The sequence below is a fragment of the Cnephaeus nilssonii genome, assembly GCF_951640355.1.
Source record: "Cnephaeus nilssonii genome assembly, chromosome: 19".
Lineage (NCBI taxonomy): Eukaryota > Metazoa > Chordata > Mammalia > Chiroptera > Vespertilionidae > Cnephaeus > Cnephaeus nilssonii.
In genome coordinates, this window is record NC_137090.1 from 49,062,713 (window position 1) to 49,077,928 (window position 15,216).

Here is a 15,216-nt window from a genome sequence, read left to right on the forward strand (position 1 = left end):
TCTCTAGTCATGAAAGTCCTAGATGGCATCTTTTTCCAATGTAAGGCTATTTTGAAACATATTGAAATATGTTGTTTAATGTAGCCACCTTCATTAATCATCTGAGCTAGATCTTCTGGATAATTTGCCGCTTCTTCTACATCGGCACTGGCTGCTTCACCTTGCGCTTCTGTTATGGAGATGCTTTCTTTCCTTAAGCCTCATGAACCAACCTCGGCTGGCTTCGAACTTTCTTCTGCAGCTTCTTCACCTCAGTCTGACAGCAGTGATCAGTACTTGAAAGGATCTTAACTTATTTTTGTCCTTGTTTGTCTCCATATACTTGCATGTGGACTTCTTGAAGGCAGGACTATCTTTTCCGAGCCAGGCAAGTACCTGGTACATAATAGGCACTCAAATATTTGTTGATGGATTGATTTATCAGATACTATGAAAGCTAGTTATTTCCTCCTAGTAGCCTTTAATGTTTAAGAGCACAAATAGAGAGATGAGTACATTTTGGGATTTATTTTGATAGGCTTTTCATGATGAGGTTAAAGAAAATTTAATGTTGGAAAAACACAGGAAAACTAAGGAGGGTTGAAAATAGTCTTATGTTAGATCCTGTAAGAGTTCACACTTGGCCTAGGCTGCCATGCACCTTCCTTTCTTGGAAATATTGGTAGCGTATCTGCAGTAGAATTTCCACTGTTTTGTATGATAGAGGAGAGAATGTATAATTTTTTAAGAAACAAATTGTTAAACCTTGAGTATTAGAAGTTTAAAGTGTTTTTAAGTTTGGAATGTTTGTATTTGATGCTGTGGGGGAATACACAATAAATAAGATATGACGTACAACCAAAGAACTCTTTTTTAAATTTTTTTTTATTGATTTCGGAGAGGAAGGAAGAGGGAGAGAGAGATAGAAACATCAATGATAAGAGAGAATCATTGATTGGCTGCCTTCTGCAGGCCCCCTACTGGGGATCGAGCCCGCAACCCTAGCATATGCCCAAGTACTTTTCCATGATCACATGGCTAATAGGCGGCAGAGTCAGAATTTGGGCCCAGGTATTCTCACATTGTCTCTCCATAGCATACTCAGTGTCCTTGACTTTGTCCTCCATGTAGAATTTTGAATACTTATCTGTTATAATAAAGCTCATCTAATTTTTACAATGTATAGAATGTATCTTTTTTACTGTAAAGGTTGGTCATGAAGCTCTTTTTTCTTCTAGTGAAAGGCAAAGAACAAGATAAGACTTCAGATGCCAAGTCAGTTAAAGGTGAGTTCAGCAATATTCCATTGTATTAAAAAGGGATGTGCTTTGCATTTATGAGCTCTCCAATCCTGTTATTCTCTCCCTTCATTTGCCATTCATCATTTCTGCCCTTTTTTAGAATTATTTGTGATTGACTTATTTTCCTGCTTAACTTTTATATACCCCAAACATCTAGCATATAATAAATAGGTTTTCACTAAGCATCTGTTGGCTTTTCTAGTGATTACAGTGAATCAGTGCCTTCCTTGTTAATCACACATTTGATTGTTCCCTAAAAGTGATTAGTTGATTTTATTTTAAAACAGCAAAAAGCAAAAAATGCTCTTATCTGAGTGAAAGCACTCCTTGGTTTTCTGTTTGTCCACCAGTGTGGATGGTAACAGTTTTCACTTCATTACTTTGGATGAATGGCCTTAACTTAAATTTACTCTGAGTACTTTATTGGAATCAGTATATTATTCCTGTTTATAAGACATTCTTAGGTTATACTCTTTTCTGTAGTTTTGACTGATTTCATTCTTTCAATGTACAAAGATTATAATGGGAAAATTATAATGGAAATTATTTCCATAGCCATTACATATAAATTTTATAAATAGAATTTATTTACATGAAATCTGTGGGTTGCCACTTATTTCGATTTTTCTTTCAAATGTTTATATGTTGTGTGACTGGCATTGAGTATTAACTCCATATGCTCAATTTGCCAGAGACTAATTATAACTTAAGAGATTTGTAAGGTGTTTTCCTGCTTATTTCTGATCATTTAAAGCCAGTTGAATTCCATGTTAGTGATACTGCCCTCTAATTTGATTGGCATTGATAGAGGCTAAAAGCCCTTAGCAAGCAGAGGCTTGTGACTAGATTTGATTGTAGTAGGAAGGAGGGATCGTGATGGCTCAGGCATATCAGTCTTGTACACTAACAGTATAACTTTGGAAGTCATGTAACTTCCTTTAGATTCTTCATTTGTAGGTTAAGAGGGTTGGCCTACCTAACTTCTACATTTGTACCAGGCTAAAAAAAAGTTCCATGCTTGTATTCTATTTATGACTGTATATAATCTGTGCTTAGCATTCCTGACATAATTTAAAAAATAATTTGAAGACAGCCTCATTGCATAATTCTCCCAACTCTTGTTGAATAATTGATAAATATAGATACCTGGAAACAGGTGTGGACATTCATGTTTTTATCTGCTTTATTCTATAAACACATCTCGAGGAGTAATAGGTTAAATTACAGCACTATGTAATTTGTCTTTCATAAGAACTGTTACCAAGTATTACTCAGATTCTGTGTCTGGGAGCTACTAGTATTTACTAAGATAGAAAGCACCTGTCTGTTGACTGCTCAATAAAATAAGTGGTGTTGCCCAGCCAGTGTGGCTCAGGGGTTGAATGTCGACCCATGAACCAGGAGGTCATGGTTCGATTCTCAGTCAGGGCACATGCCCGCATTGTGCGCTCGATTTTCAGTAGGGGGTATACTGGGGATTAAGCCTGCAACCTGGTCATATGCCCTGACCAGGAATCGAACTGGGATGCTCAACCACTGAGCCATGCCGGTGGGCAAAAAACTTAATTTTTAAAGTTCTCTTAAAGCCCTCTTTTGAGAAAACAGAGGGCTTTAAGAGAACTTTTAAGATAGTTTTGAAAAATTATCAAATTTTAATTTTTAACAATTTTTTTGAAAAATTATAGCCTCAAATCCTGTATATTCCCCACAAAAAAGCACTAAAAATCATGCCTTGCTGGAGGCTGCAGGACCAAGTCATATTGCAATCAATGCCATTTCTGCCAACATGGACTCCTTTTCAAGTAGCAGGACGGCAACACTTAAGAAGCAGCCAACCCACATGGAGGCCGCTCATTTTGGTGACTTGGGTAAGTGACCATCACTTTTTGTTAAACTTACAATAGGAGGAAGGAGTTCAGTATAATATGTGAATTCCTGCCAAAGGATACTGAACTGTATAATTAAAAAATGTATACAAATTAAAATAATAGCTGTAAGTGTAATGGAAGCACTGTGTTTTGTTCCTATAAATACAAAATATAAAGGACACACAATAAAAAAATGGCCATGTCCAGAAGAAGAAATACATTTGACCTGACTGTGTGAAAAAGATGCCTCATTTCACTGATACGCAGGGAAATGAAAATTAAAATAGGTAAATTTTTTAAGTAAATAAATATTTAAAGTTTGATAATTTGTTAATGTAGATGCAAAAAAATAGCGACTTCTTTTTAGTGGAAGTGCAAATTGGTGAAGATTTTTTAAAAGACAATTTGGAATATTTATCAAAATATATACAATCTAGTCCTCGGTATGGTCACATGTATGCACAAAGATGTATACATAAATATGTATAAGGCTATTCATTGCAGTATTGTTTGTGATAGGGAAGAATTAGGAACAAGATATAAATAACCTTTGATAGAGAAATAGTCAAATTTTGATAATACCCATACTCTGGAATACTTTGTAGCCATTTAAAGTCTGAAAAAGACATGGAGAAATGTCTGCTATGTTAAAGTGAAAAAGCAGCTTATATAGCAGTATGTATAGTAGGATCCCTGTTAAGTAGGATCCCTTAAATTATAACTCCTTTCTCTCCCCACCCTCTGCACATGCAAAAAAAAAAAAAAAAAGATATGCAGGAGATTTCTTACAACTGCACATGAATCTACTATATCTCAGAATTAAAAGTTTAATTAAAAATTATAAGTCTTGCAGGGGATCAGGATTTCTTGAAGTTCATGAAATGGATGTCTACAAAGATGGATTAGTTAACATTGACAATAAGATAGTCAGCAAGGATGATGATATGTAAAATGCTTCAAAAGAAAATTATTTGAGTAGCAAAGGATCAAGAAAAGCCCTTTTGAAAAATTGATGTAACCATCAGTTAATTTTATGAAAATAAACCTCTTTATGTCATCCTGTGAAAAAAATTTTAAAAAACACACCAAGATTTGCTTTTTTGTTTTTTAATAGCTATGGTTATAATCACAACTAAATTTAGTTAAATGTAAAATAAACTTGTCTTTATTAAGTTTGGTTTTATTTTTTAAGATAAAATCCCAGAGCTGCTCTGTTTTAAATAATATTGAGAGTTCATAACACTTTTCTAGCTATCTCCACACAACCACAATTGTTCCCTAGGATAATTTCCTAGAAATGAAGTTATTAAATTGAAAATCATGCCGATTGCTTAAGGTTTGTTATCTGTTACTGAATGCTCCTCCAAAAACCTCTCATTATCAGTGGTGAGAGTGCTTCCTCTTCCATTGTGCCTTGCTAGTGCTTGTTATTATTTTTTTCTTAAAAAAAATCTTTTTATTGGTTTCAGAGAGAGAGAGAGAGAGACATCGATATGAGAGATAATCACTGATCAGATTTGGGCGAGATCGAACCTCGACTTACTGATTCATAGGTCGATGCTTAACTATTGAACTACACCAGCCGGGCTATTATTTTTTGAAAAAATATCTTCCAGTTTGACAAGCTAAAAGGTTATCTTGTATTAATTTGCTTTTCTGGAATTTTTAATGATGTTGAATATTTTAAAAAAATTATTAGCCTTTTTCTTTCTTTGAGACTAGTACCATAAAATTTTTTTTAACATATATATTTTTTTATTTCAGATAGGAAGGAAGTGGGAGAGAGAGATAGAAACATCAATGATGAGAGAGAATCATTCATGGGCTGCCTCCTGCACGCCTCACACGGGACCAATCCCGCAACCCAGGCATGTGCCCTGACAGGGAATCGAACCGTGACCTCCCGGTTCATAGGTCGATGCTCAACCACTGAGCCACACCGGCCAGGCCATAAGATTTTAAGAAAAGAATTTATATAGTCTTGATCATTGTAGTAAATCTAGTTATTAATAACTGGAAAGGAGCAGTGGGGAGGCCAAATACTTTAGGCACTCCATTTGTGTGCTTTGCCACAGATCTCTGGGGAAAGGGACTAGACGGGGGAAGAATAGACGCATACCCAGTAAAGTCTGGGTGGCATAGGGAAGGTACTTGTTTGTCAGTCAAACCTGGGAAGAGGTCATTGGCAAGAGTAAGCATAGCCACTTCAAGCTCAGGAAGATTTGAGATATTTAATCTCCTAAACAAAGGAGTTTGCTCTCTGCGCTCTTGCTCGCTTGTGTTTTTGGGACTCTTGGAACTCTTGTTGCAGAGGCACGCTCTCTTGACTCCCCTGCATTCGCCCACGTGGCTCATGGCCTTGTGGACCACACACAGTGGACCAATGGACTGCAACTAGCCTGATCTAAACTGGACTCAGCACCCCATGAAATGGGAACTTTGGATGCTGACTTTGCTCCCAGCTCTGCTGAATCCCCAGCTGCACATCTTCCAGGACTGGATTAAGAGAAATGGGATTGGAAACGCAGAGATAATTCCACACAAACAAAAATCATTCATTCTTCTGTGCAAGTCTCAGATAATTCTTTTTTTTAAAAATATATTTTTATTTATTTCAGAGAAAAAGGGAGAGGAAGAGAGAGATAGGAACATCAAGGATGAGAGAGAATCATTGATGGGCTGCCTCCTGCACGCCTCCTACTGGGGATCGAGCCACAACCTGAGCATGTGCCTTTGACTGGAATCAAACCCGGGACCCTTTAGTCCACAGTCCAATGCTCTACCCATTGAGCCAAACCAGCTAGGGCAATAATTCTTTTTCTTGAGTAATTGTAAGAACCTGACTCCCAGTACCCACTGGGAAAGGGGATACCCCACTTTCACCAATAACAGCCTGAATTTCCATTTAAAAAGATGAGGATTATTTGAGTAACAAAACTTTTTAATAATTTAAGTTTTGGACAGTTGTTTCTTTGCTTGTTTAGAAACAAAAACCATTGTATTTCTAGTTGTTTATCCATTTAAATAGCTAGGAAATAAACTTTATTTAAAAACTTTGATGCTAAAGTTGCCTGACTAATAGGTCAGTCTTAAACTATTTGTTACTGAACTGCTAATTTTTTTGCTTTTTTTAGGCAGGTCTTGTCTGGACTACCAGATTCAAGAGGCCAAATCAAGTCTTTCAAAGACTCTTGAACAAGTCTTGCATGACACTATTGTCCTCCCTTATTTCATTCAATTCATGGAACTTCGGAGAATGGAGCATTTGGTTAAATTTTGGTTAGAAGCTGAAAGTTTTCACTCTACAACTTGGTCCCGAATAAGAGCACACAGTCTGAACACAGTGAAGCAGAGCTCATTGGCTGAGCCTGTCTCTCCATCTAAAAAGCAAGAAACGGCAGCACCTTTTGTGACCGAGTCTCTTGACAAGAGACTAGAGGATTCTAGCTCAGCCCAGTTGCTTGTGACTCAATCAGAAGAAAGTGACCTGAATAATAGAACTAGCAACACCCAGAATCGCTTGCTCCTTTCCGAGGAATGTGACAGTGCCCATTCTCTCCATCTTGAAATGGCCAGAAGAGAAGCTCATCAAGTTTCCATGGAAACCCAAGAATCCTCCCCCAGACTTACAGTAGCCAGTAGAAATAGTCTTTCTTCTCCACTAAAGGAATTATCAGGAAAACTAATGAAAAGTAAGTGTGTGATTTCCATCTTTCTCTTTATCCTATTTTTTTTTAATCAATGTACAAAGTGGAACTTGAGATGGATAATAAAAGGATCAAACTATATTTACTTTTAAATTTGGAAAGATTTGGAGAGTGTCCTGGAGTAGGATCAGCAGGGATAGATGTAGTGATTGGATTCTCAAAGAAGAATGTTAGCAGAATTAACAAATGAAGAAAGGTCAAGTACCATCCTGCTTATCCTTCCATAGATTTTTTAAATCAAAGAATTGTCCAGATAGACTTAGTCCATCCTCTCTGTCTTGATTTTATTACACTTCTACTGTACTTTGCAAATAAATTTATATTTTAATTGCTAGACAGTTATTGTGTTCTCATTTAGTGGTCACAACACCTCTAGGAGGTAGGCTTTATTATTCTGTTTTGCATGAGAAAACCATGGCTTAGATAGGTTAAGTAACTTGCCCTAGGTTTTATAGTAAGTAGGAAGCTAGAATTATAGCCCAGGCATTTTACAGCAGCAAACTTTCTTTTTTTTTATTCTCTGTTTGGAAATTACACACTCTTATTTTTCAGTTATCACCATCTGGAAATCTAATTAGACAGCCTTTGTGTTTTTTATCCTATATGTTCTTTGTTTCTCAAAGGGCTAGGTGATTTTCTTTCTGTTTTGTTTTTCTTGTTTGCTTATTTTTTTAAGAGCAGTTTAATGTTCACAGCAAAATTCTGGGGAAGGTACAGATTTCCCATGTACTGCCTAGGCATTGTTTTGTTTTAATCTTCTACCCTTTTGGGGTCCTGGGGCAACTGTCTTTGAAACTGCAACCTCTAAGTCTTTTGAAATTGGTTGCTTTTCTCAGGTGAATCCAATCACTACATCTATCCCTCCCGGGCTTGCACTTTTACCCATCTTGATTTGCCACTGGCTTCTACAGGTCTGCAATTCAGAAATATAGAAAGCGTTGACTGCCACAAGTTATTTTTTAAACTGAACAAAACTTGACCTGAACTGTTATGGACTTATTGCAGAAATATGAATGTGTTTTATTCTGGGGTATTGTCCTACATGCTGGGATTATGATAGCGGTATATATAAAGACAGTGCATTACCTCTGTAATGCATACCCTAGTTCTGAATTCTAAAAGATTACCAGCCCCAGAGGGTTCAGACAAAGGAGCTGCTGTACTTGTTTCTGCCTCTCGTTTCCCTTACTTTACCACAAGCTCTGGTACACTTTTTAAAAAGCATCATGGGAGTTTCTTTGAACACCTAATCTGGCCTATTTCTGCAAATGGAAGTCCAGCATCTGTTTCTTTCATTAAAATATACTGTATTGTTTTTTAAAACTGTCATTGGGTGGTACTTAATTTCAATAAAAAATAGAAATAGTAGTGGAGTTATTTTTAAAGTATTTGTTTTCTCCTTTTTCATTATTTTTAAAATTTATGTGCAGTAAATTGACTTTTTTGATGTATACTTGTATGAATTTTGACATCTGCATAGATTCCTGTAACTGTCATCACAAGCAGGAAGACCTTTGTAGTCAAATCCTCTGTATCCCGCCACTTGCAGCCTTCCATTGTCCATATCTCTAGTTTTGCTTTTTCCAGGGTACCATATAAGTGAATTTGTATAGTATGTAGCTTTTTTGTTTGTTTGTTAATTCTAATGTGAGGATATTTTTTCCATTGATTTTTAGAGAAAGTAGGAGGAGATGGGGGAGAGAGACACACACATTTATGTGAGTCAAGATATTGGTTGGTTGCCTCCCACACATGCCCCCACTGGGACCAGGGATCAAACCTGCATCCCAGGTACATGCCCTTAACCAGGAATTATACCCAGGACCCTCCAATTACTGAGCCACACCAGCCAGGCTATATTATGTAGCTTGTGAGCCTGGTTTCTTTTACTCAGCATAATAGCTTTGAAGGTCATCCCTGTTGCTTATATCAATAGTTCATTGCTTTCTGTTGCTAAGTAGTATTCCACTGTATGGGTGTACTATCCATTTACTTGTTGAATAATATGTGGATTGTTTCCAGTTGTTGATGATTATGAATAAAGCTGTTATAAACATTTGTTTACAGGCTTTTGTGTGAACAAAGTTTTATTTCTCTAGGGCAAATTCTTCATAGAGTTGCTGGATTATGTGATAAGTGTGTATTTGATTAAGAAACTGCCAGACTGTTTTGTAGAATGGCTGTACCATTTTTCATTCCTGTCAGCAATATATGAGAGTTCTATTTCTTGTTTCCTTGTCAGCACTTGGTATAATTGGCTTTTTGTTTATTTAGATTTTTTAAAGCCATTCTAACAGATGTGTAGTGGTATCTCATTTTGCTTTTCCTGTGCATTTCCCTAATGGCTAATGAATGATATTGAATCATGGACATAATTGCCATCTATATATCTTTGGTGAATTATTCAGATCTTTTGTCATACTTTGTTGTATTGCTTGTTTTATTATTATTGAATTTTGAGAGTTCTTTATATGTACTGGATATAATACCTTGATTTGCAAATGCTTTCTCCTAGTTTATAGCTTGACTTTTCATCCATTTAACGGTGTCTTTCACAAAGCAAAAGAACCTTTTGATTAAGTCCACTTTATCTACCTCTCTTTTATAGATCTTGCTTTTGGTGTCATATCTAGGAGTTCTTTTTGCCCAACCAAAGGTCATGAAGATTTTTTTCCTGTGTTTTCTTTTGAAAGTATTATCGTATTTTATACTTTACATTTAGATATGTGATCTGTTTTGAATTAATATTGTGTAAGGTGTGAAGGCTAGGTCAAGTTTTTTGTTTTCTTTTTACATGTGGATACCTGATTGTTCCAACACAATTAATTGAAGGGACTGTTCTTACTACATTGAATTAATTGCCTCTACTTGGCCCTATTAGTTAGGTCTGTTTCTGGACTCTGTTCTGTTCCATTGCTTTATGTGTTCGTTTCTTCACTGATACGGCACTGTAGCTTTATAGTAAGTCTTAAATTTGGGTAGTATGAGTCTTCCAACTATGCTTTTTCTTTCTTTTCTAGTTTCTTTTACTTTCATATAAATTTTAGAATAATCTCATCTGTATCTATGAGAAACCCTGCTGGAATTTTTATTGGAGTTGCATTTAAACAATAAATCAGTTTGAGGAGAATTTACACCTTAACTGTATTGAATGTTATAATCCATAGATATGGTGTACCTCTTCATTTATTTAGGTCTTTGATTTCTTTCATCAGCATTTTATACTTTTCAGCATAAAGATTCTTTACATGTTTTGTTAGTTATGTCCAGCATTTCTTTTTTGGTGCTATTGTGAGTGGTATTTTAAAAAATTTTTGTTTCTAATTTTGTCAGTGCTAGTTTATAGAAATATGATTTTATATATTGATCCTCTATTCTGTGACCTAATAAACTCACTACTTTTATGAGCTTTTTTGGTAGATTGCTTAGGATTTTCTACATAGACATTCACATTATCTGTGAATAGAGACAGTGTTATTTCTTCCTCTTCAAACTTCTTTTTCTTTTTTCTTACCTTATTGGCACTAGCTGGGACTTCCTGTACCATGTTGATTAGGAGTGGTGAGAGAACACAGTCACTATTAAGAATGAGACTAGCTATGGGGTTTTGAAAATGCCTTTTATCAGGTTTAAGAAATTCTTTTACCTTAATGCTTTACTGAGAGTTGTTGAATCATGAATGGTGTTGAATTATGTCAAATGTTTTAGCTGTATCATTTTATATGACCATGTAATTTTTTTTGTCTGTTAATATAACAGTGATTTATTATTTTTTTAATATTGAATAAGCTTCCATTCTCACGGTAAGACTCATTTGCTTGTAGTATATTATTCTCTTTATGTTGCTGGATTTGTTTTCCTAAGCATTTTTATTTCTATGCTCATGATGCATATTGGACTGTAATTGGTGGGTTTTTAAAACCCTTTATTGTTGAAAATATTACAGATGTCCCCCCTTTCACCCCATCCCATGTTTCCCCCCTCCACCCAGATTCTGCCCCACTCCAGGTGTTCACCACCCTATTTATTGTCTGTGTCTATGGTTAATGTATGTATGCATAAGAGTTCTTTATCCCAAAATATGGCAAAAGAGTGGTTAATCCCTTCCCCCTTCCCTCTAAGATTCATTAGTCTATACCATGTTTCTATGCCTCTGGTTCTGTTTTATTCATCAGTTTATTTTGTTCATTACATTCCTTGTTCGTTTATTTTGATTCAGTTGTTGATAGATATATATTTATTGCCATTATATTATATTTTTCATCTTTTTTTCTTCTTAAAGAAGACCTTCAGTATTTCGTGTAGTACTGGTTTAGTGGTGGTGAATTCCATTAGCTTTTTCTTATCTGTGAAGCTTTTTATTTGACCTTCAGTTCTAAATGGTAGCTTTGCTGGGTAGAGTAATCTTGGTTGTTAAGTCCTTGCTTTTCATCACTTTGAATATTTCTTGCCAATTCCCTTCTTGCCTGCATAGTTTCTGTTGAGAAATCAGCTGACAGTCGTATGGGCACTCCCTTGTAGGTAGGTAACTGCTTTTCTCTTGCTGCTTTTAGATTCTCTCTTTGTCTTTAACCCTTGGCATTTTTTTTTTTTTTTAAATCCTCACCTGAGGATATTTTTTCATTGGTTTTTAGAGAGAATGGAAGAGAGAGTGACAGAAATATCAATGTGAAAGAAACACACTGATTGGTTGCCTCCTGCACACACTCTGACTAGGGCCTGGGCTGGGGAGGAGCCTGCAACTGAGATACGTGCCCTTAACCGGAATTGAACCTGGGACCCTTCGGTCTGTAAGCTGACACTCTATCCACTGAGCCAAACCAACTAGGGCACCCTTGGCATTTTAATTATGGTGTGTCTTGGTGTGGGTTGCTTTTGTTTAGGGCTCCCTGTACTTGTATGTCTATTTCTTTCATTGGGTTAGGAGAGTTTTCTGTCACTGTTTTTTCAAATAGGTTTTCAATTTCTTGCTCCCTCTCTTCTCTTTCCAGTACCCCCATGATGTGAATGTTGGTATGCTTGAAGTTGTCCCAGAGACTCCTTATGCTATCTTTATATTTTTGGATTCTTTTTTCTTTTTGCTCTTCTGATTGGGTGTTTTTTGCTTCCTCATTTCCAAATCGCTGATTTGATTCTCAGAATCCTCTACTCTACTATTGATCCCCTGTAAATTACTCTTCATTTCAGTTAGTGTATCCTTCATTACTAACTGGTCCTTTTTTATGTCTTTGATGTTCTCACTAAGTTTCTTGAAGTACTCATTAAATTCCTTGCGCATCCTTAACCTTTTGCACTTGGATGTCGAGTGTGACTCGACACGGTTAGCATTAGAATAAAGGAATCGAGAAAAAAGCAAGCGAGTGCAAAGGGTTAAAACCATTGTTTTGAGCTCTGTATCTGGTAGTTTGCTCGCTTCCATTTCACTTCCTTTTCTGGAGATTCCTACTGTTCTTTTATTTGTGACATGTTTCTTTGTCTTCACATTTTGGCTGCTTCCCTCTATTTGTTTCATGTATTAGGTAGAGTTGTCTCCTGGAACTGGTAGAGTCGCCTTGATTATTAGGTGTCCTTTAGGATCCAGTGGCTCAGCTTCCCCAGTCACCTGAGCTGGGCACTCTAGTTGTGCACCTATGTGGGCTGTGTGCACTGTCCTGTTGTAGTTGATCCTTGATTGCTGTTGGCGTCACTGGGAGGGATTGACCCCCAGGTCAATCACCTGCTTGAACCAGCTGTGAGTAAAAAGGAAGAGCTGAAGTGCAGGAGATGCCCCTGTGAAGTAGGACTTGCCTTAGTGGGGCTTTGGTGCTGAACAAGTCCGCCTCTTGAGTGTGTCGCTTGTGGATGTGGTAGGGTTGTAATCTGGCACGGTCTGAAGCTGACCACTGGGTTCACTGGCTCTGGGGCCTACAGGGAGGTGCAAAGTCAGCTACGGCCTGTGCCCTGCCTGGGACTACCAGGCAGGAGCTATAAAGCGACGTCCTGATGACTGCTACTTATGCTGGGCTTGTAGGTATCCAGGAGAGGCCAAGCTGTGAAACAGTGCAGGCTGTTGCTGGTGCTGGGCCTGGGATCACTTAACAAGGGGTGTGGGGCACACTGCTGCTGCTTGTTTGGGAGATTTGAACCCTGAGCAAGGACAAGCCATTCATATGCAAAAGGTACTGCAAACAGCTTGGGTGGGGCTGCAAATTAGATGGGGCAGGGTCTCATGGACTCACAAGGGTGGGGCAAACTGTGTGGGCCAGGTTGATGGATACTCAGATATGGCATCTGCCTGTGAGCTCTGTGATGGAGAGGTCTCAGAAAAGGAACAATGACCTCTGCCAGCACTCTTATGTGCCCCCAAGATCTTGGTTAGATGCCATATGATTTTGTTCCTCCATGTATGTCCCTGAATCCTTTCAAGCTGCTGCCCCAACGCTGGAGCTCAGAGGGAGTGAGTCCAGGTAAATCTGTGCGCTGGCCCTATAAGAGAAACTGCCTGGGACTCCAGCGGACTCCATAGTTCTCAGCCAAAATCCCTGTTGGTTTTTACATCCCAAAGTTATAGGGACTTCTCTTCCCAGTACTGGTATCCTGGGCTAAGGGGTCTGGTGTACAACTGTGACCTCTAACTCCTCACAGGGACCTCCAAGGCCAAGATATTCCTTGGGATTTAAAAAACACTACATGTGGATGTAGGACCAGCCTGTTCACACTTCCACCCCTCCTACCAGTCTCAAGGTGGCTTCTTCTTTAATTCCCTAGTTGTAGGGCTTCTATTCAGCCAGATTTCAGGTGGTTCTGAATGATGGTAATTCTGTGATTTAGTTGTAATTTTGATGTGGTTGTGGCAGGCAGTGAGTACTGCGTTAACCTATTCCACCATCTTTGCCTCCCTCCTTTGAGAGTCTGTAGTTTTCTTTTTTTTTTTTTTTAATATATTTTATTGACTTTTTACAGAGAGGAAGGGAGAGGGATAGAGAGTTAGAAACATCGATGAGAGAAAAACATTGATCATCTGCCTCCTGCGCACCCCCTACTGGGGATGTGCCTGCAACCAAGGTACATGCCCTTGACCGGAATCGAACCTTTCAGTCCGCAGGCCAACGCTCTATCCACTGAGCCAAACCGGTTCCGGCTGTAGTTTTCTTTTACTGCCTTTGGCTTGTTTTGGTATCACTGTGATGCTGGCCCCATAAAATGAGTTGGGAAGTTTCCCACCTCTGTTGTTTTCCAAAAGAGATTGTGTAGAATTGCTGTTAAATGTTTGGTAGAGTGTTTTTTTGGTGTGTGGGGGGTTTTTTTTATTGATTTTTTAGAGAGAGGGAGAGAGAAAGAGAGAGGGAAACATTGATGTGAGAGAAACATCGATTGGTTGCCTCCTATACTCACCCTGACTGGGGATCGAACCCACAACCTAGGTATGTGCCCTGACTGTTAATTGAACTCGCAACCTTTTGGTGTACCAGAAACTGCAACCAATTGAGCCACCTGGCCAGGGCCAATTTCATGAGTATTATGCTCTGTATTTTTTCTTTCCCCTTCCTTGCTTTGGATTTATTTTATTTTAAGGTAGAAACTTAGATTGCTGATTTGAGAATTTTCTTTTTTTTTTTTTAAATATATTTTATTGATTTTTTACAGAGAGGAAGAGAGAGGGACAGAGAGCTAGAAACATCGATGAGAGAGAAACATCGATCAGCCGCCTCCCGCACACCCCCCACTGGGGATGTGCCCGCAACCAAGGTACATGCCCCTGACCGGAATCGAACCCGGGACCCTTGAGTCCGCAGGCCGATGCTCTATCCACTGAGCCAAACCGGTTTCGGCGAGAATTTTCTTTTTTTAAGAGAATCATTTAATGCTATGAATTGCCTTCTAACCACTGCTTTAGGTACAGCCCACACATTCAGATATTTTGAACTAAGGAAAAATCAAATGTCTCATTTCCCTTGGTTCTTACCTTTTGCCCATGCATTATTTAGAAATATGTTGAGGATTCAAGATGGCATCAGAGGAGGTGGAAGTTACACTTACCTCTTCCCAGGACAAAACTGGAGTTACAACTAAAATATAGAACAATCAACCTGAATAACCAACTGAAGACTAGCTGAACAAGTCTTACAACCAAGAATTTATAGAAGAAGCCACATCAAGACTAGTAGGAAGAGTGAAGATGTGAAAAGTGCTGGCTACAACCCAGTGCCTTCTTAAAGGTTCAGTGCACAGACTCTCGTTTGCAGCCACTCACGTAGGGCTCAGGTATAGTGAAGGTGGCTGGGAGTGGACTATAGTCATGTGAGGAGAGATTGTGTGGATAGCTCTGGGGAAAGTGCTGAAGGGACAGCTGCAGGTTCCTTGTGCTGAGTTTCTCTCCCC

General features: G+C 38.1%; 1 protein-coding gene across 2 annotated transcripts in view; it reads left to right on the forward strand.

Annotated features, from left to right (window-relative positions):
• Positions 1-15,216, forward strand: part of AKAP10 (A-kinase anchoring protein 10) — a 114,927-nt gene that overhangs the window by 16,922 nt on the left and 82,789 nt on the right. For both annotated transcript variants that reach the window (XM_079797272.1, XM_079797271.1), the window contains exons 2-4: positions 1,218-1,265; positions 2,966-3,148; positions 6,283-6,840. In XM_079797272.1, coding sequence (XP_079653398.1) covers positions 1,218-1,265; positions 2,966-3,148; positions 6,283-6,840 — 789 coding nt within the window. The remainder of the gene's footprint in view (positions 1-1,217; positions 1,266-2,965; positions 3,149-6,282; positions 6,841-15,216) is intronic.